Here is a 21693-nt window from a genome sequence, read left to right as displayed (position 1 = left end):
TTGGTATGAAATGGACTGGTTTGCGTGACTTGAACGTTGGATTACCGTCATCTTGTGTATATTGTTTCTCGGATATTCAGGCTTTGTGTATGTGCAAACTAGAGTTCCAGTGAGGATTCGGTTTGTTTGATTTTGAAGTAATACTGCTATCGAATCTACCGGCAAGTCGTTCTTTGTTGTATCAAAACGTGCGCATTGTATACCATTTTGTAACCACGCTCAATGTTTATACCAACGACCGACTGTGTTTCTGATGTTGCCGTCAGTAAGTACTTAGTCTAAACTGTGTCATAGAGTGAGAATAAGTTTTTGTGTTTGAGATTAGAGCAGTTTTGTTTCGTTAATCCACGCGCCTAATCAGTGCATGCACCGTTTGGCACAGGCACTCGACTCTAGTGCATTTCATCTGTTCTGTTTTTTGTATTGCTTGTTTTGCGTCCCCCCCCCCCCCCCCTTTTTTTTGTGACGTGTTTATTCCTGACTTAATGTTGTGACTGTAATTGTGCTTATGTTCTTGCCTGTCTGTATCAGTGTATATGGTTTTGATTGTTTATTGTTATCAATTTCTTTCCATTTGTAGTCACTCTATTTATTGATTTAAGGTGTCTCAGTTAAGAATGGCGGCAGTGCAACATACAGAAGATCTCCACATATTTAGGCTAAATGCTATGTGCAGAATTTGTGGCAGAAGATCAAAGGCAGCGAAGGACAAACATCATACCATTAGGCATTGCAAAAACTATGCATCAGGGTTGTTTCAGTTTCACGGTATTCAAGTTTCTGAAGAAGCTAATGGCACCACTTTCTCAAGTACATTGTGTACATAACATTTCAACAAAAGTGGTTGGAGAATGAGAGCGTGAAAGTGCCGCCTCAACTTTCACAAAAAGCCGGATATGACGTCATCAAATACATTGATTTATCAAAGAAATGGAAAAAAAAATGTCTGAGGATATCATACCCAGGACCTCTCATGTGAAGTTTCATGAAAATCGGTCCAGTAGTTTTCTCTGAATCGCTCTACACGCACGCACACACACACACACATGCATACACCACCACCATCAACCTCTGAGAAAACAACCCTGACAAGCACCATACCTACAAAAGAGCCTACATCTACCGTGTCATCATGTTAACAACTAAAACTGCAAGAAAACACCCCCCCCCCCCCACATCTACTGTGTAAGGTAGCACACACCTTGTCCGAACCCAGTAAAAAGACATCGACAGAGGCAATGGACAGGCTTCGCTTGTCACATAACTTGCCCAGCACGTTACGGATATTTTGACCCGGACGTGTGCACACCACTGTCGTTGAGGTGTCCGGCATCACTACACGGCAAAACTTCACCGGCTCTGTGGTGTGGGTTGTTTCCGCCTGTGGAAGAAAGATGGTAATTTTTTTCCAGCAATGTAGTGTGTTAGAGGGAGGACAAGGCTAAAAACATTTAGAATAAGATTCAGTGAAAGATTTGTACACAAAACTATACAAACTCAACAAAACACACATACAGTCTGCAGTCCCACACTAGCAGTTCAGGTGCAAATCTTTGGCTAACGTTCTCAAAATTCCTTCTGAAACTAACAGTTCCTACCGATGGAGGGGTGAGGGTGGCTGCGTGTGTGTTAAAATTGGAAGGCAGGGTGAAGAAATTCTTTGAGACTGGATATCTCTCTTTAGACATTTCAAAAACTGACACATTAAATTTTCAGCTGTGTAGTATTTTTTTCTTTGCGCACAGACCTCCCGCCTTAATTTAACAACCCCTCTCTCCCTCATCTGTCCTTTCAAACCTCTCAGTCATTCAGCTCCTCACTCTCATTGCTTTAATCTTTGTTCACACTTGCTATTTGAACCCTTTCCAAGGTGTTAAGGTACAGTACCGAACCATACAGCTCACCCCTTTAGGGTTAAAGACTTCTTTCCCTTTCCAAGGTGTGTAGGTAGAGTAGCGAGCCATACAGCTCACCCCTTGGCTTTAGGGTTAAAGACTTCTTTCCCTTTCCAAGGTGTGTAGGTAGAGTAGCGAACCATACAGCTCACCCCTTTAGGGTTAAAGACTTCTTTCCCTTTCCAAGGTGTTTAGGTAGAGTAGCGAACCATACAGCTCACCCCTTTAGGGTTAAAGACTTCTTTCCCTTTCCAAGGTGTGTAGGTAGAGTAGCGAACCATACAGCTCACCCCTTTAGGGTTAAAGACTTCTTTCCCTTTCCAAGGTGTGTAGGTAGAGTAGCGAACCATACAGCTCACCCCTTTAGGGTTAAAGACTTCTTTCCCTTTCCAAGGTGTTTAGGTAGAGTAGCGAACCATACAGCTCACCCCTTTAGGGTTAAAGACTTCTTTCCCTTTCCAAGGTGTGTAGGTAGAGTAGCGAACCATACAGCTCACCCCTTTAGGGTTAAAGACTTCTTTCCCTTTCCAAGGTGTGTAGGTAGAGTAGCGAACCATACAGCTCACCCCTTTAGGGTTAAAGACTTCTTTCCCTTTCCAAGGTGTTTAGGTACAGTACCGAACCATACAGCTCACCCCTTTAGGGTTAAAGACTTCTTTCCCTTTCCAAGGTGTGTAGGTAGAGTAGCGAACCATACAGCTCACCCCTTTAGGGTTAAAGACTTCTTTCCCTTTCCAAGGTGTGTAGGTAGAGTAGCGAACCATACAGCTCACCCCTTTAGGGTTAAAGACTTCTTTCCCTTTCCAAGGTGTGTAGGTAGAGTAGCGAACCATACAGCTCACCCCTTTAGGGTTAAAGACTTCTTTCCCTTTCCTTATGCAGGGTCCCCACTGGTTTTTAGAAACAAAATTCCATGACTTGTCCATGACTTTCCATGAGCCTCAATAACATTTTCCATGACTAGATCCACAGGTCGCCATTTCCGAACACGCAAACTTTTTACGTCTTGTCACTGCCAGTTTTGACACTGGCTTGCTTTGCACTGAATTTGAGTCAGTTTCAACGCAGTGTCTCTTCGACAAGCGAGTCAAGCACTTGCTACGCAGTCAGATTATCGGTAATGTTTGCTGGTCCTGTCATTTCACTAAACTGGACCAGCCACTGTTTGTATCCATCTGCACTTTAGTAAATTCCGTTTCGTAACCGTCACTGTGACTTGACGAACTGTCATTTTTTTCACCGCGATACACAGTTCATTGCGAAGATCTTCCTCGGTAATTCGTTCCAATTCCGCATACTTTTTGTTGTCAAGAAACAACTCGAAAGAAAGTTTCAAACTCATCATCCTCCATCTTGCTTGTCAAAGCGCTAAAGTACTTTATCGATGCAAAAACAAATGCAGAAAACTTTGACGAAACCGACTCAAATGCAGCGCACACGACACGACGAGATAACGGAAGGAAGTGAGCCTCGCTTTGGCTCAAGTGCCGTTAAAAATACCGTTATTCTCGTATGCAAATACGAACGAGAAGTTGGTCATATGAACAAGCCTTGTGCTGGTGACGCAAATCGCCGCTGGCTGGCAAAGAGGGGGGGGGGAATGGCTGGGCGACAAAAATCGCCGCTGACGTGCTACAGGTTAATTTTTTTTCTTTCTCATTTTTGTTAAATTCCATGACTTTCCATGGCTTGAATTGAAATTCCATGACTTTCCAGGCCTGGAAAATTAAAAATCAAATTCCATGACTTTCCAGGTTTTCCATGACCTGTACGAACCCTGCTTATGGTACTGAGATCAGTACTGAGTTTTTTGCCCTTTCTTTGAGTTTTGTTCATCTCTCTGTCTTTATGCGCACACCACTGTCCACGTCAACCATCAACTTTCACCCCCAGGTGCTGTGTGTATGTATCATGTACATTTGTCCTTACCTCTTTAGGGTTGAAGACTTCTTTCCTCATAGTGCTGAGGTCAATGCCTGGCCCCGGCCCTTTCTTGGAGTTGTTGTTGACCTCTTTGTCCTTTTTCCCCTCCTTCCCCTTCCCCTCCTTCACGTTCGACTTCTTGTCTGCAATGGCCACAACAAGTGAATGTTATGTCTCGTTTGTTCATTACCACAAATAATAAGAAAAAAGTAAAGAGAAGAATATTAAAGAATTTGAGAAATCTGAATTTTCATGGGTACATTTTTATCTCTCTAGGTTTTTGTGAAGTCAAAAACAAACAAACAAACAAACAACAACAACCAGACCAGGGGCCAGTTTCATAAGCCAGAAACACAGTCGACCAACTGCAGTTGTCCGAGAGAACCACAGTAATCCGACGTTATCGGGTTTCACGAACAAAATTTCAGTCGGCCGACTGCGGGTCGTCTCACCGGAAGTCGGCCAAACACGGTGATGCTCTCCCCCCAACACTGTGTTCGTCTTACTGCAGTAAACCGAAAATAAATGTAATTATCCGCACAGTCAATGGCAGAATGCTCACACTTTTTTGGATTGTGAGCCAAACCTTGTGATTGTTCTTCGAAATGTATCTATCATGACGCAGTAATCCAGGAGACAAGTCAGGGTTATGTCTTGAAGACGTCACATTATGGCGTAAGAGGGTTAGACGTCACGCGAAGGAATTACTGAAAGTCTCGGTCATTGTTATTTTGAGCGGGCCCAGACTATTTTTTTCTTCGAAATCGGCCATTTCCACGTGCGAATGAGCAAACGGAAGTGGTAATGTTGCTAAATTTAGCCCTCGACTTGGCCATTCGGATTACTGTACAGTCGGTCGACTGCGGTTGTCCGCGGGTGACGGTGATTCGCTCATGAAACGCGCTTTTCGGTGACCCGGCGATCAACCACAGTCGATCGACTGGGCAGTCAATCGACTGTCAGTCGGTTCACTGCTATCTTATGAAACTGGCCCCTGTGCACACTCAAAACACTCATCAGTAGTAAACAAACCAAATTTCAGTAGTTTTTAAAATGTTTCAGTAGTAAGCTGTAACGACAGTTCCAAGACATAATTCTGCTCACAAAGCACACAAACTGAAACACTACGACGCAGTAGAATGGGAAATACTATTTATTAACAAGCCAAGGTGAAACATCAACACTGTTGTCTTCTTTGGCGACAGAGCTGGTGTCTCCTCTTCACTATCTGAATCTCGCTCTCTTTTTTTCTTTTCCGTGTTTCACTTCAATCACAAGTTGCCACGCAGACGCTGGACGAACTAAGTCTAAGAACAAAGACTCAATGCTGAGAACACGCGCGCTTCCGGTAAATCGGAAAACGTCTTTTCAGCGCAACGGCCAACTAATTGGTCAAAACATCTTAAAACGGAAAAAAAGTACAAAAATGTGGTTTTTTAGCAAAACATCGGAATTTCGGAAATTTAATTAAAAATTCGTAGCACCGAGGGAGAGAGAGAGAGAGAAAGAGAGAGAGAGAGAGGGAGAGAGAGAGACAGAGAGAGAGAGAGAGAGAGAGAGAGAGAGACAGAGAGAGACAGAGAGAGACAGAGACAGAGAGAGAGAGACAGAGACAGAGAGAGAGAGTGCAGAGACAGAGAGAGAGAGTGCAGACATGAGACCAGCAAATGTTCCAAAAGTAGGAAACTAAGCCGGGGTCCAGGGGCCACATAGGCCCCTGGTGGGGTCCAGGCAAAAAATTAGATCATGCCTTTTTAAAAAGCCATAAAAACCACAAGAATAATATGTTTTAGCATTTTAAACAAAAGTGTAATTTATAACAATCACACACACACAAAAATTACTTGAAAACTTTCAGAACCAACACATCTTTTCCACCAAGTCCGTATTTCACCACACAGTGGCCGTTGTTGCACCACGTGCACACGGCCTGACCGGGAATGGATATCTTGGCGATACTGTCGCCAATGAGCTGGCGCCTTTCTTTCTTGTTGATAATGACAGTCACTTCTTCTGACAGCCAGTTGGCTTTCCACTTGTTTTTCACACTTTGGTCGTCGATCGTAAGAGCTTCCACAGCCGACAAAACAATACGGAATCCAGACGCCATGATGCTACATTTTTCACCTTCGGCGTTTGGAGATCGGCAGCCAATCAAAACAACCCGCAAACCGCCATCGGTGAATAATTAAGCCCAGGCGATAATCGTCGGAGATCGACAGCCAATCAAACGCGACCCATGATACTGCTATGGGTTCACGCGAATGCTGGGGTGCGAATGCACTGACTTCAGACGCAGACAGCTTCAGCTGAACGGTTCATACCACCACCCCCCCCCCTTTTTTTTCTCAACGAATTTGCATCGATCTCAAGAATGGTCTGTGAGCTAAGGAAAATATCGGAATTCCGATAAAATTCGGACCAGTCCCATGTCTGAGAGTGAGAGAGAGAGAGAGAGACAGAGAGAGAGAGAGAGAGAGAGAGAGAGAGAGAGAGAGAGAGAGAGAGAAAGAGAGAGACAGAGACACAGAGAGAGAGAGGGAGGGAGAGAGAGAGACAGAGAGAGACAGAGAGAGAGAGAGACAGAGAGAGGGAGGGAGAGAGAGAGACAGAGAGGAAGGGAGAGAGAGAGAGAGAGAGAGAGAGAGAGAGAGAGAGAGAGAGAGAGAGAGAGAGAGAGAGAGAGAGAGAGAGAGAGAGAGAGAGAGAGAGAGAGAGAGAGAGAGAGGGGGGGGGGATGTAACCAGGAACAAGAAGGGCAAAGCCCATACGACTCACATGCTTGACCTAAACCTAGCAATGACATCATACACTAAGAACTGGTTTACACATTTTTCCTACCAAAATACATGTGACCTTGACCCAAGGTCAAGGTCATCCAAGGTCATCCAAGGTCATGCAACACAAAGCTGTTAATTCAAGACATAGGAAGTACAATGGTGCTTATTGGCTCTTTCTACCATGAGATATGGTCACTTTTAGTGGTTCACTACCTTATTTTGGTCACATTTCATAAGGGTCAAAGTGACCTTGACCTTGATCATATGTGACCAAATGTGTCTCATGATGAAAGCATAACATGTGCCCCACATAATTTTTAAGTTTGAAACAGTTATCTTCCATAGTTCAGGGTCAAGGTCACTTCAAAATATGTATACAATCCAACTTTTAAGAGCTCCTGTGACCTTGACCTTGAAGCAAGGTAAACCAAACTGGTATCAAAAGATGGGGCTTACTTTGCCCTATATATCATATATAGGTGAGGTATTCAATCTCAAAAACTTCAGAGAAAATGGGAAAAATGTGAAAAATAGCTGTTTTTTAGACAACATTTATGGCCCCTGCGACCTTGACCTTGAAGCAAGGTCAAGATGCTATGTATGTTTTTTTGGGCCTTGTCATCATACACCATCTTGCCAAATTTGGTACTGATAGACTGAATAGTGTCCAAGAAATATCCAACGTTAAAGTTTTCCGGCCGGCCGGACGGACGGACGGACGGACGACTCGGGTGAGTACATAGACTCACTTTTGCTTCGCATGTGAGTCAAAAAATAAACAAAGGGAGTGTATGTTTTTTTCTAAACACAGTCACAAAGGTAGAAACATGAAACAAGAAAGAGATTGGTACACATGCACTTACTCTGTCTCCATGGCAACAATGACCTCCTTCTCTTCTCATCATTCTCTTTTCCTTTGCCCTGAAAAACAAAATACATGTAGGATTGGACAAGGCAAAGGGAATACAACCTTTAAACACACACGCATCCACACACACACACACGCAAACACACACACACACACGCAAACACACACACAAACACACACGCATCCACACACACACACACACGCAAACACACACGCATCCACACACACACACACACGCAAACACACACGCATCCACACACACACACACACACACGCAAACACACACGCATCCACACACACACACACACGCAAACACACACGCAAACACACACGCAAACACACATGCAAACACACACGCAAACACACACGCAAACACACACACACACACACGCAAACACACACGCAAACACACACACAAACACACGCAAACACACACGCAAACACACACGCATCCACACACAGACACACACACGCAAACACACACGCATCCACACACACACACACACGCAAACACACACGCAAACACACACGCAAACACACACGCAAACACACACGCAAACACACACACACACACACGCAAACACACACGCAAACACACACGCAAACACACACACACACACACACACGCAAACACACACGCACCCACACGCAAACACACACACACGCAAACACACACGCAAACACACACACACACACGCAAACACACACGCAAACACACACGCACCCACACACACACACACACGCAAACACACACGCAAACACACACGCAAACACACACACACACACACGCAAACACACACGCAAACACACACGCAAACACACACACACACACGCAAACACACACGCAAACACACACGCACCCACACGCAAACACACACACACGCAAACACACACGCAAACACACACACACACACGCAAACACACACGCAAACACACACGCACCCACACACACACACACACGCAAACACACACGCAAACACACACGCAAACACACACGCATCCACACACGCAAACACACATGCAAACACACACACACACACACGCAAACACACACGCAAACACACACACACACACACATGCAAACACACATGCAAACACACACGCAAACACACACGCATCCACACACGCAAACACACATGCAAACACACACACACACACACGCAAACACACACGCAAACACACACACACACACACATGCAAACACACATGCAAACACACACGCAAACACACACGCAAACACACATGCATCCACACACGCAAACACACACGCAAACACATGCATCCACACACACACACACACGCATCCACACACACGCAAACATACACCCACCTACACAATCATAATGTTAAAATGTATTGATGAGACACAAGCTGACTTACTGCCCCTGTTCCTCACATGAAGAGACATTTCCATGGGCTTTCTTACGTCATACCTCTCCTCTTACCAATTTTTTTTTTAGATGAACTTTCAAAGCAAAAACTAACATTAGAATAAAAAAACAAGAAAGGTAGGTCGTTGGAACGTTTGTTATTGACAAAACAACACATTCACACATATTTCGACCCAACGGTCTTTTAAGTGAACAGACAAACAAATATTCACACAAAACTTATCTTGATAGTTCTATCAGTTTACAAACGTTCCAACAACTTACCTTTCTTGTTTTTTGATTCTGAATGTTGGAACGTTGGCAGTCTCTTTGTTTTTGGATTATTTTAATATTGTCAAATGGAAACAGCTCCACTCCTTGTCCAGACCCTCCATTTTGAGCTCCCTCTATTTAAGAACTGTCCCCAAAGTCTGTAAATGGACCTCTATTTAAAGTCTCCCTCTATTTCAAGTCTCCCTCTATTTCAAGTCTCCCTCTATTTCAAGTCTCCCTCTATTTCAAGTCTCCCTCTATTTCAAGTCTCCCTCTATTTCAAGTCTCCCTCTATTTCAAGTCTCCCTCTATTTCAAGTCTCCCTCTATTTAAAGTCTCCCTCTATTTCAAGATCTAAGTTTTTGAGACATTTCCGAGGTCTACAACAGGAGGACAACTGTATTGACAGTAAGCTTGGAAAAAGCGAAAAATATTCACAGTCTATAAGATTAACTCACCTTTTTCTTGGCATCTTGAGCAGATTTAGATGACACAATGCTTGGGTGTAACAAATTGTGACCTTCCATTTCTCGCATGAGGTGACCTTTGTAGAGGTCAGACTTCAAGAAGCGACTGTAGCTGTCTGTTCTCATCAGCTGGAAAATCTGCAGTGGAACCAAGAAGGGTTGGAACATGTACAGTTTACAGAAAAGAAAAAAAGCATTTGTAGCAATCATCCGCTGCACTCAGTTTTTCGTCATAAAGAATGACAACCTTGCTTTTATTTCATTTTCTTCTTCTAAAAGATGTCACAATGTAAGATGAACAGCTTTACATCACTGCTTCTGGTGACTAGTTCTGATGAGTTTCTATTTTATCAGTGCTGGTATGGCCTGGTATGACCTGGTGCAGCCGTGGCCAGGCAATTGCAAAGAGCAAACTCTCCCAGAGGGAATACCAGCATTCTAAAAATGCAGTGATACTTGCAACATGTCAGACCCTTTCAATGAGAGGACATCTCCCAATAGAGGACATCTTCCGTTTTCCTTGATTATTTTGACCAAAATATACCTTTCAAGTAAGGCCACCTGCGATGTAGGGACATGCACTTCTGGTTGGTCCCAAGGGTCAGACATAAGATTCTAAACATTTTCATGTTGATTGAAATGACTAACACTAACAGTGAGCAATGCTGTGCTTTATACCCAGTATTTGATGCTAAGTTTGACCAATAGTTCTGAAATGTAAGGAAAATCATAAATTTACTTAAAAATCTCATGTCTGAAGGGTGTTCTGTCAAAAAAAAGGTGTTCTGTAGCACTGTGCTACACAAATAGATGATGATCCAAAATAACTGTCAAGTTGTTATGGGGTGTGAAAGAGTTGCTTTTCCTTCTTTTCATAGAAATACTGAGGCAAGCCTACAATGTCACGTGTAGCTAGTCCTTCTTTTCATAGAAATACTGAGGCAAGCCTACAATGTCACGTGTAGCTTAGCCTCAGTGATTCTAAATTCTATTGAAAAACAAGGAAAAACTAAGTACATAAACAAGGAAAAGCAACTCTTTGACCAGCCACACAACAAGCCGTTATTTCAACAATTTGTTGACAGTGAACTCCCCTTTCATGACCGCCATGATGAGAAAATCAGGTCTGAACAAGTCGCGTCAAGCCAGATCATTTAGTCAGTCGTTATCAAACTATACAGATCAATAACCAAACAAACAGTCATTGCCGAGACTACCTTCAGATAGTCTCGGATAACCCGAAGACCGAGGCAGGTCACGCTCGTCTCCGCGAAGCAAGCGACCGTAGTACTTACTGAACCTATTTCCTTTCATTCTGAGCACATTTTTAGATTTAAAACATGACATATCTATATATTTTTGAATTCAGGAGAAGATGAAGAATACAATGCGATCATGTTTTAATCTGTAACAGAAAATTAGATTTTAATGACACCTTTAATGAGCAAACAAATTAACTAATTTGTAAGCTTCCAAGCTGAAATGCAATCCAGACCTGTTTACCCTAAACCCGAGGCAAGAGTACTTTCCCAAAAAGTTGTGTATTTTTCAAAAAGTTGGTGTACTTTACAAGCAAAGCCATATGGGCTAGGGAACATGTACGCGTGGGTGCAAACGTGTTTGTGTAAGAATAGCATGTCTTGTGAACACCTTCAGAATTTAACTCCTTCCAATACAACTTTATTTATCTGTCAGTTTAAAGCATAATAACCAGTGTCTTCCAAACAGATTGATAATGAAAAGATGAAGTTCGTGAAATAACATCTGCGGTTGACAGTGGCAAGTTCATTTTTACAATCATCTCAGAAAACATTGCTTCACCACGGACTACAGCCTTTTCTTCTGGCAGGATTTGCTTTGCGGGAATGAACTTCATAATTCTTTGGCAGCTTTCAGCGGATTTCTTTGCAGCAACCTTGTCCAGGTGAGTTTCATTTACAAACATAAATATTCATTATCACATACACATTCATGCACCTGCCTGCGGGCATATAATGCAATGCATTTCCAAAAATATGATGACATTTGTTTTTCCTCCGATAAGAGAAAAATATTTATTATATATCCGGAGTCTCCCGATAAGAAAAACCTCGAATGTAAGAAAGGAAAAATAATTTCTCCTGGACACTCTTATAAACCCTTTGTTCTTGACCTCACTGGGTGAAGGGTCATTCGCATCATTACGCACGAATTTGTATGCATCACAATAATTATCAGTCTAGTGTTTCCCAGTGAATTATATTAATAGAGAAAATCTCGATAGCAATTTCAAGGAAAAGCTACATCCGCCACGAATAATGTAACAAATGTTACATTATTCGTTTTTGTTACATTATTCGTTGTATCAAGGGAGTCTTAAATTGGGGGGTCTTAAAAGGGGGTTCCACTGTATTGACAACACTGATTTAACTTTGAATACAGTACAAGAGTGCGCACTGACCTGTTGCTGAGCGACATCAAACATGGAGAGTGTGGGACTGTCCAGGTAGAGCTCTGCAAGTTGTCGCGCTTTGCTGTCCACGTTGACTGGGTCGCTGGCTTGCACCCCCAGGTGTGTGCTGAAGATCTCTCGCGCCCTTGTCCCTCTCTGCAACACAGTGATATTTTGGTTTAAACATAAGTTTATTTCAACAAAGGTTACAATCATGACATGTTTTCAAAGTTCACAGAAACAGCAACAAGCTAGAAGCTTATAGTGGTGTTACTGCAAGTGATATTTTGTCTCTTTAGCTTTACCGTGTTTGTGAAAAAAGAAATAAAGAAAGAAGGAAAGAAAGAAAGAAAGAAAGAAAGAAAAAACAAGTCGCGTAAGGCGAAAATACAATATTTAGTCAAGTAGCTGTCGAACTCACAGAATGAAACTGAACGCAATGCAACGCAGCAAGACCGTATACTCGTGGTCCACCGCTCACGGCATAGGCAGTGAAATTGACAAGAAGAGCGGGGTAGTGGTTACGCTATGCTGCATAGCACGCTTTTCTGTACCTCTCTTCGTTTTAACTTTCTGAGCGTGTTTTTAATCCAAACATATCATATCTATATATTTTTGGAATCAGGAACCGACAAGGAATAAGATGAAAGTGTTTTTAAATTGATTTCAAAAAAAAAATTTTGATAATAATTTTTATATATTTAATTTTCAGAGCTTGTTTTTAATCCGAATATAACATATTTATATGTTTTTGGAATCAGCAAATGATGGAGAATAAGATAAACGTAAATTTGGATCGTTTTATAAATTTTTATTTTTTTTTTACAATTTTCAGATTTTTAATGACCAAAGTCATTAATTAATTTTTAAGCCACCAAGCTGAAATGCAATACCGAACCCCGGGCTTCGTCGAAGAGTACTTGACCAAAATTTCAATCAATTTGGTTGAAAAATGAGGGCGTGACAGTGCCGCCTCAACTTTCACGAAAAGCCGGATACAGCAGTCCCTGCAATGTACGGCCCCCGGCGTGAGTGGACACCTGACATGTACGGACACATTTGCTGGGCACGGAGTGTTTTCCTTCTATATTTGCCCCCCCTTAAACGGACACCTGCAAAACGTGGACGCGGACACTCATTTTCGGTCCCAACAGCAGGTCATACCTCCAATGTACGGACAGACCATCGTCAAATTTTCACCACAACAAAATCGATAACAGAGCAGTCCGGCTCTTGGTACAAAGATCACAGCCGCAATGGCGTGATGACAGTCACTGATAACTTGAGTGCCCTGTACCCATCAGGAGGGGGGGGGGGGGGGGTAGTTTTGGTCAGGAGTGGAGTACATGCGAAGATGCCAACATGAAACTGCACTGAGCTCTTTATTCTTGTCTGTTGGACGTAAACAACAGAAACCACAGTCGATAAAGGTCCTGAGCGAAAGAGAGTGAAAAACCGGCCACAGTTCTCAGCATCGTGTGTCTGTGTGTAACCTCTTTCATTGACAAGATACTCTTGTTTCCCCTCAGCCTTGACCAGTGAGTCGGTTGCCTAATCTATGAACCCTTCAGTTGTCTTGCTTTGTCAAAAGTTACCACACAGTCAACTGGTTTTGCTCTGAGTGAACAGTGCAGCTGGCCTCTCTGTCCACAGTCCCCAACAGTACATGGCTGGAGGGAGTGAGAGAGAGGGAGGGGGGGTGGGGGGTGGAGGGGTAGCTGGCTAAACTCTGTGGGTATCGGGTGTCACTGCATGTCAGCAGGAAGAGCATTGGAGAGAAATAGAGAGGTGTACTCTTCCACACAATTTCCAAGCATCAGTTGTCACGGCTTGGTGTAGGCATAAGTGAGGGAGAGTGGGAGCTGTGTTGTGTACAGTGTATTTCCACTGAAGAGTGAAAAGTCACTGCCATGCCACATGATCGGCATGCAGTCAATAAAGCCAGACAAGAAAAAAATAAATTACATAATTATGACATGCAGCTCTATCTGCTGCTATTTATTCAAACTGGTTTTTCAAGCTTATTCTTGCAAAGCATCTGCACACGCTCCTCTGTGCTGTGTTTGTGTGGCTGCTTTCGTATGTCAGTGCATGGTGAGTGTGTTCACTACCTTGAGGATTTATTTTATCTCTTCTTTTCAACACTTTTCATACAAATCATTTTTACAGAACGTTTAAAGAAGTATTAGGAGTTTATTGTTATTGTTTAGTAGCCACAAGAAGTGATTAGCATAGACTCAATCCTGTTGTTTGTGTGTCTCTGTGTGAGTGTATGGGGGAGGGGGTGGTGTGGTCACCCCTCCCGTGACCGGACACCTGCAATGTACGGACAGTTTTGCTATGGCCCAAGAGTGTCCGTTCATGAGAGGGACTGCTGTATGACGTCATCAAAGACATTTATCAAAAAAATGAAAAAAACGTTCGGGGATTTCATACCCAGGAACTCTCATGTCAAATTTCATAAAGATCGGTCCAGTAGTTTAGTCTGAATCGCTCTACACACACACACACACGCACACACGCACACACACACGCACACACGCACATACACCACGACCCTCGTTTCGATTCCCCCTCGATGTTAAAATATTTAGTCAAAACTTGACTAAATATAAAAAAGAACGAAAGAAGGAATGAAAGAAAGAAAGTAGGAAGGAAAGAAAGACAGAAATCAAAAGAAAGAAAGAAAGAAAGAAAGAACAAAAGGAAGGAAAGAAAAATAGAAAGAAAGAAAGAAAGAAAGAGAGAAAGAAAGAGAGAAAGAAAGACAGAAAAACAAAACAAAGAAATGAAGAAACTAAGTGCCAAACGAAGCCAAAAGAAAACTTCACATGACAACTAATATATATATATTCAAGGAACCCAAGACTGAGCAGCTACCACTCCAAATTTTAATGTTTGTTTGCATTGAAGCAAGTACACCACTTTACATTCCTGACTAAGGTTCCCCCAGTTCAAACCAATTATTCCCCAGTACCTCAGCAAACACAAAAGACAGGCAACACAAATGTCATAGATTGATCATGGAATTTTTGGTCACTGTCCAATATTGTCTGTCACCTCAAAACACAGATGACATGTCCACGTTTCTGCTAACAAATGACATGTGTCTTGCTATTTATTTCCTCCAGCTTCACTATCAACCTCTCCACGGCACCTACAGGCATGTCAAGAGAGGAAGAGGCAGGAATGGGTGGTGGTGATAGGTGAAAGGGAGGGAAGAGAGAGAGAGAGAGAGAGAGAGGGGGAGAGAGAGAGAGAGAGAGAGAGAGAGAGAGGGGTAGAAAGAGAGAGGGAGAGAGAGAGATAGAGAGAGAGAGAGAGAGAGAGAGGGAGAGAGAGAGAGACAGAGAGAGAGGGAGAGAGAGAGAGAGATAGAGAGAGAGAGAGAGAGAAAGAGAGGGAGAGAGAGAGAGAGAGAGAGAGAGAGAGAGAGAGAGAGAGAGAGAGAGAGAGAGAGAGAGAGAGAGAGAGAAATAAAGATTTTTTTCAAAAAGAGTAACACCCTTTCCTTACCCCGCCCCCCTTTATTTTCAAAAATTGCAAATCAAGTATATGTACAACTGTGACTGTCCCTCGTAACACCCTGAACATTCCATATTTAAACATTCCATTTCTAAATCACTTTAAATCAGCTATCTCATCCGTGAAATGCAGGTTATACTTTTGTCCTCAAAAAGTGCCTAACACTTTGTCTTTGACAAGACACACAAAACAATCTTCAGAAAACCTTCATACCAGAACAACTTAACCACAAAACAATCTTCAGAAAACCTTCATTAGTTCACACCAGAACAACTTAACCACAAAACAATCTTCAGAAAACCTTCATTAGTTCACACCAGAACAACTTAACCACAAAACAATCTTCAGAAAACCTTCATTAGTTCACACCAGAACAACTTAACCACAAAACAATCTTCAGAAAACCTTCATTAGTTCACACCAGAACAACTTAACCACAAAACAATCTTCAGAAAACCTTCATTAGTTCACACCAGAACAACTTAACCACAAAACAATCTTCAGAAAACCTTCATTAGTTCACACCAGAACAACTTAACCACAAAACAATCTTCAGAAAACCTTCATTAGTTCATACCAGAACAACTTAACCACAAAACAATCTTCAGAAAACCTTCATTAGTTCATACCAGAACAACTTAACCACAAAACAATCTTCAGAAAACCTTCATTAGTTCATACCAGAACAACTTAACCACAAAAATGGCACTGCCTCTGTCCAGACCAGAGGAGTGGGGGGTGTCAGCAGCAGGGGGGTTTGCCATGCCGGTTGCCCCAGTTCACTCACACTCTGCTATCATGCAAGGCGGACCAAGGCACCAACAAGCCGGCAGAGACAAAAGAAGACCCGTCTAACAGTACCTACCCCAAGAAGATACCAAGCTGTTATTGTCCACGCCTCAGTGGCCCTTATCAATACCTCCTCTTTCCCTTCCAGATGGGATTCCCTGCTACTGCTTTTTCGCTTCCATGATTCTAATCTATGACCGTTGGAGGAACAAAGACCAAAGGTGTCTGTCAATGCCTGGGTGTTTTTCTTGATATTCTTCTTCTGTCTCGCTTGAGGTAACGCTTTTCAGCAGAGAAGCTTTTTATCATATGCAGTGGTTCGGTGGCCAATAATTGTCAGGTTTATTTTGTCCATCGTCTTAGAGATGGCCTCCGGATCTAACTCTAAGTGCCGCTCTTTACCTACTTTTTAGCGAACACTTAAGTCTTATCTGATTCCTTTCATTCACACTCCAAAAGTACTGTCTGTGAATTTATTCTGCATAATTCAAACAGTTCTTCTCTCCTACAGTCGTACCGTACCTATCGTCTGAATTGTAAGCTTTGCACTGATTTACATTTGTTTTATTCACTCCCCTGGTAAGGTCTGCTTTATTCCCTCCCGTCCTGTCACCGTTAAGTACACCACCGACCTCCCAAACAGCTCCTGGTAAGGTCTGCTTTATTCCCTCCCGTCCTATCACCGGTAAGTACACCACCGACCTCCCAAACAGCTCCTGGTAAGGCTCTCTTCAATAGTGGCGAATACATACCCGGTACGTTCTACTTTATTAAGAGAATCGGGATCTCTGAAGAGGTTATGGAGGAAGCTGATGATTATGGTAGAACAGGAGGGAGTTGGAGGGCAGTTGGGGGAAGAATTTTGTTTTATTCCTCATTGCACACGCATGACAAGGCCCTTTTTTCAACCTTAAAAACTGGACCAACGGAAAAGGTGGTAACTGAATTTTGTTTATCCAAATGAATATCGTAGACACAACCACAGATAAAAAAAAAGAAAAAAAAAACCACCACACCAGAGTGTAGCAGGCCCTGTGCTTTACAGCTATGCAGATTAAAATCCAAACCCTTGAAACCATTACCAATACAGGTGAACAATCAGCCACATTTACCAGGTTCCACTAATACGCTGGCATTCCAAATTATATCCGGCTAAATTAAAAACGATTAAAAAAAGTTTTATATGAATACTGCCATGATTACTCAACACCAACACTGTCTTTGAACTTCCCTGATCATTTTTTTTAATGAAAAAAAAACATAAACCAGCCAGTGATAACCGAGTAGGTTTATTACCTTGTCAATCCCTGTTCAAAACTGGTTGGCCCCAATAAAATAATATGGATTACATTTTTGCGTTGGCATGCCTGCTCCAAACATGGAACTGTGAGGTTGCAAGGGTGTGTGTGTGTGTGTGTGTGTGTGTGTGTGTGTGTCAGTTGAGAGACACTGAAATTATGTTTTGAATACAATGTCTTCCAACCAGTCATGGGTGGTCTTGAAAATGAATGCGTGTATGTGCATTTGCAGCCACCACTTTGAAGGAATAGGTCATGCATTCTTCTTGGCACAAAGACAGACAGACCCAGAGGCACAAACAGAGATAAAGAGAGAGAGAGAGAGAGAGAGAGAGAGAGAGAGAGAGAGAGAGAGAGAGAGAGAGAGAGAGAGAGAGAGAGAGAAAGAAACCGAGAGAAAGAGAGACAAAGTGAGAGAGAGAGATAGTGAGAGAAAGAGAAAGTAAGAAACGGACATGAGAGAGAGAGAGAGAGAGAGAGAGAGAGAGAGAGAGAGAGAGAGAGAGAGAGAGAGAGAGAGAGAGAGACGGAGACGGAGACGGAAAGAGAGAGAAAAGGGGGGGTGGCCAACAAACACCGAACAAAAATACAAACTCACCGTTTCCTCGTCTGTGATCTGTTTGTAAGCGTCCACAGCAGTCCAGAAGACGATGTTCTCCTCGCTGAACTCTTTCTTCAGGAACTCCTAGAGGGCAACACAATCCACACGTCAAGTCCGTCTTTAGGGCAACACAATCCACACGTCAAGTCCGTCTTTAGGGCAACACAATCCACACGTCAAGTCCGTCTTTAGGGCAACACAATCCACACGTCAAGTCCGTCTTTAGGGCAACACAATCCACACGTCAAGTCCGTCTTTAGGGCAACACAATCCACACGTCAAGTCCGTCTTTAGGGCAACACAATCCACACGTCAAGTCCGTCTTTAGGGCAACACAATCCACACGTCAAGTCCGTCTTTAGGGCAACACAATCCACACGTCAAGTCCGTCTTTAGGGCAACACAATCCACACGTCAAGTCCGTCTTTAGGGCAACACAATCCACACGTCAAGTCCGTCTTTAGGGCAACACAATCCACACGTCAAGTCCGTCTTTAGGGCAACACAATCCACACGTCAAGTCCGTCTTTAGGGCAACACAATCCACACGTCAAGTCCGTCTTTAGGGCAACACAATCCACACGTCAAGTCCGTCTTTAGGGCAACACAATCCACACGTCAAGTCCGTCTTTAGGGCAACACAATCCACACGTCAAGTCCGTCTTTAGGGCAACACAATCCACACGTCAAGTCCGTCTTTAGGGCAACACAATCCACACGTCAAGTCCGTCTTTAGGGCAACACAATCCACACGTCAAGTCCGTCTTTAGGGCAACACAATCCACACGTCAAGTCCGTCTTTAGGGCAACACAATCCACACGTCAAGTCCGTCTTTAGGGCAACACAATCCACACGTCAAGTCCGTCTTTAACACTTCCTCCCTTTCAGTTTGGTTTACATTTTTTTTTCTAAAAAGGTTCAACAAAATATAAATCAATCAAAATAGTTACACACACACACACACACAGACACACACACACAGACACATAGACACACAGACAGACACACACACACAGACAGACACACACACACAGACACACACACACACACAGACACACACACACACAGACACACACACACACAGACACACACACACAGACACACACACACACACACACACACACCCTCACTTACCGTAAAGATGCTACGGCCCACAGGATCGGCCAGCAACCGGGGGAAGCCCACGGCCCACCCAGCGACCCTCCCCACCTCTTCCTCCAGCGCTGTGTTGTGGGTGGTGGCCACGATACTGTTGACGCTGTTGGCGCCCACCAGTTTGCTGCTGTGGTGGTGGACTGCGCCGTTATCCCCATCGGCCACCGCCAACGACTGCAAGACACAAGCATACCCCTGTTGGTATCAGGTTAATCATCTTGATTTTTACAGCAAATAGCTTTGTTTTTGTTTTAAATTCATTTCCGTGTCTATATTGTTGTTGCTTGCTAGCTGCTTGGAATCCATGGCATGTGGGGTCTATACAGCCTTGACTTGAGGAGAAAACAATCCTGGTAAAAGTAACCAATTATTGTCATCCGTAAATTTGTCTTGCCCAAACGCAGGTATCAGGTAAAACCCACATGAACACATTATGCTGTTTTGTTAAAACAATGACACGCAGCAAAAACAAACAAAAGACAAGTTACAAAACAAGTCGCGTAAGGCGAAATAACAACATTTAGTCAAGCTGTCGAACTCACAGAATGAAACTGATCGCAATGCAACGCAGCAAGACCGTATACTCGTAGCATCGTCAGTCCACCGCTCACGGCAAAGGCAGTGAAATTGACAAGAAGAGCAGAGTAGTACTTGCGCTGAGAAGGATAGCACGCTTTTCTGTACCTCTCTTTGTTTTAACTTTCTGAGCGTGTTTTTAATCCAAACATATCATATCTATATGTTTTTGGAATCAGGAACCGACAAGGAATAAGATGAAAGTGTTTTTAAATTGATTTGACGGGGATATAGCTCAGTTGGTAGCGCGCTGGATTTGTATTCAGTTGGCCGCTGTCAGCGCGAGTTCGATCCCAGGTTCGGCGGAAATTTATTTCACAGAGTCAACTTTGTGTGCAGACTCTCTTCGGTGTCCGAACCACCCCCCGTGTATACTACATTGGGTGTGCACGTTAAAGATCCCACGATTGACAAAAGGGTCTTTCCTGGCAAAATTGCTTAGGCACAGTTAATAATTGTCTACCATACCCGTGTGACTTGGAATAAGGTCGTGAAAGGTAAATATGCGCCGACATGGCTGCAATCTACTGGCCGTATAAAATTTCATCTCACACGGCATCATTGCAGAGCGCCTAGAACTGTACCCACGGAATATGCGCGATATAAGCCTCATTGATTGATTGATTGATTGATTGATTGATTGATTTCGAAATTTTAATTTTCATATTAATTTTTATATATTTAATTTTCAGAGCTTATTTTTAATCCAAATATAACATATTTATATGTTTTTGGAATCAGCAAATGATGGAGAATAAGATGAATGTAAATTTGGATCGTTTTATAAAAAAAATATTTTTTTTACAATTTTCAGTTTTTTAATGACCAAAGTCATTAAGTAATTTTTAAGCCACCAAGCTGAAATGCAATACCGAAGTCCGGGCTTCGTCGAACATTACTTGACAAAAATTTAAACCAATTTGGTTGAAAAATGAGGGCGTGACAGTGCCGCCTCAACTTTCACGAAAAACCGGATATGACGTCATCAGACATTTATCAAAAAAATGAAAAAAACGTATGGGGATATCATACCCAGGAACTTTCATGTCAAATTTCATAAAGATCGGTCCAGTAGTTTGGTCTGAATCGCTCTACACGCACGCACACACACACACACACACACACACACACACACACACACACACACACACACACCACGACCCTCGTCTCGATTCCCCCCTCGATGTTAAAACATTTAGTCATAACTTGACTAAATGTAAAAACAGCAAGACGCTAGCAGAAAGGGCTAAAGAAAGGGCACAAACTATGCAGCACACAGGAACTGGAAACAGAAATCAATCAACGTGCTTGATGACAAAAGCAGTGACAACAATGTTCAATCACAGAATACTAAATATTGCAAGAGCTTCAATCCAACAATCCACTATCCTTGCCCTTAAATTGGGGTTGTTTGGGGAGAAAGTAGGAGGGGGGGAGGGAGAAAGAATACATGTATGAGAAGAGAGAGAGAGAGAGAGAGAGAGAGAGAGAGGAGAGAGAGAGAGAGAGAGAGAGAGAGAGAGAGAGAGAGAGAGAGGGGGTGCATGTGTGTGTGTGTGAGAGAAAGAGAGAGACACACACTCATACAGAGAAAGGGAGAGAGAAATAAGGAGCGAGAGAGAGAGAGAGAGAGAGAGAGAGAGAGAGAGAGAGAGAGAGAGAGAGAGAGAGAGAGTAAGACAGACAGAGACAGAGAGCTAGAGAGACAGACACAGAAAGATTGTACATAATTTCCAGAAAA

General features: G+C 42.9%; 1 protein-coding gene across 2 annotated transcripts in view; it reads right to left on the bottom strand.

Moving 5' to 3' along the window:
- LOC138981030 (regulator of G-protein signaling 12-like) overlaps positions 1–21693 on the bottom strand; it is a 93845-nt gene that overhangs the window by 17757 nt on the left and 54395 nt on the right. The window contains exons 5-11 of one of the 2 annotated variants that reach the window (XM_070353825.1): positions 19356–19550; positions 18218–18304; positions 12017–12163; positions 9568–9714; positions 7462–7519; positions 3825–3961; positions 1202–1381 (exon numbers count right to left, since the gene is read on the bottom strand). In XM_070353825.1, coding sequence (XP_070209926.1) covers positions 1202–1381; positions 3825–3961; positions 7462–7519; positions 9568–9714; positions 12017–12163; positions 18218–18304; positions 19356–19550 — 951 coding nt within the window. The remainder of the gene's footprint in view (positions 1–1201; positions 1382–3824; positions 3962–7461; positions 7520–9567; positions 9715–12016; positions 12164–18217; positions 18305–19355; positions 19551–21693) is intronic. The other variant, XM_070353826.1, reaches the window with a different exon arrangement.

The sequence above is a fragment of the Littorina saxatilis genome, linkage group LG12, assembly GCF_037325665.1.
Source record: "Littorina saxatilis isolate snail1 linkage group LG12, US_GU_Lsax_2.0, whole genome shotgun sequence".
Taxonomy (NCBI): domain Eukaryota; kingdom Metazoa; phylum Mollusca; class Gastropoda; order Littorinimorpha; family Littorinidae; genus Littorina; species Littorina saxatilis.
This window is presented reverse-complemented; position numbering and strand designations above follow the sequence as displayed.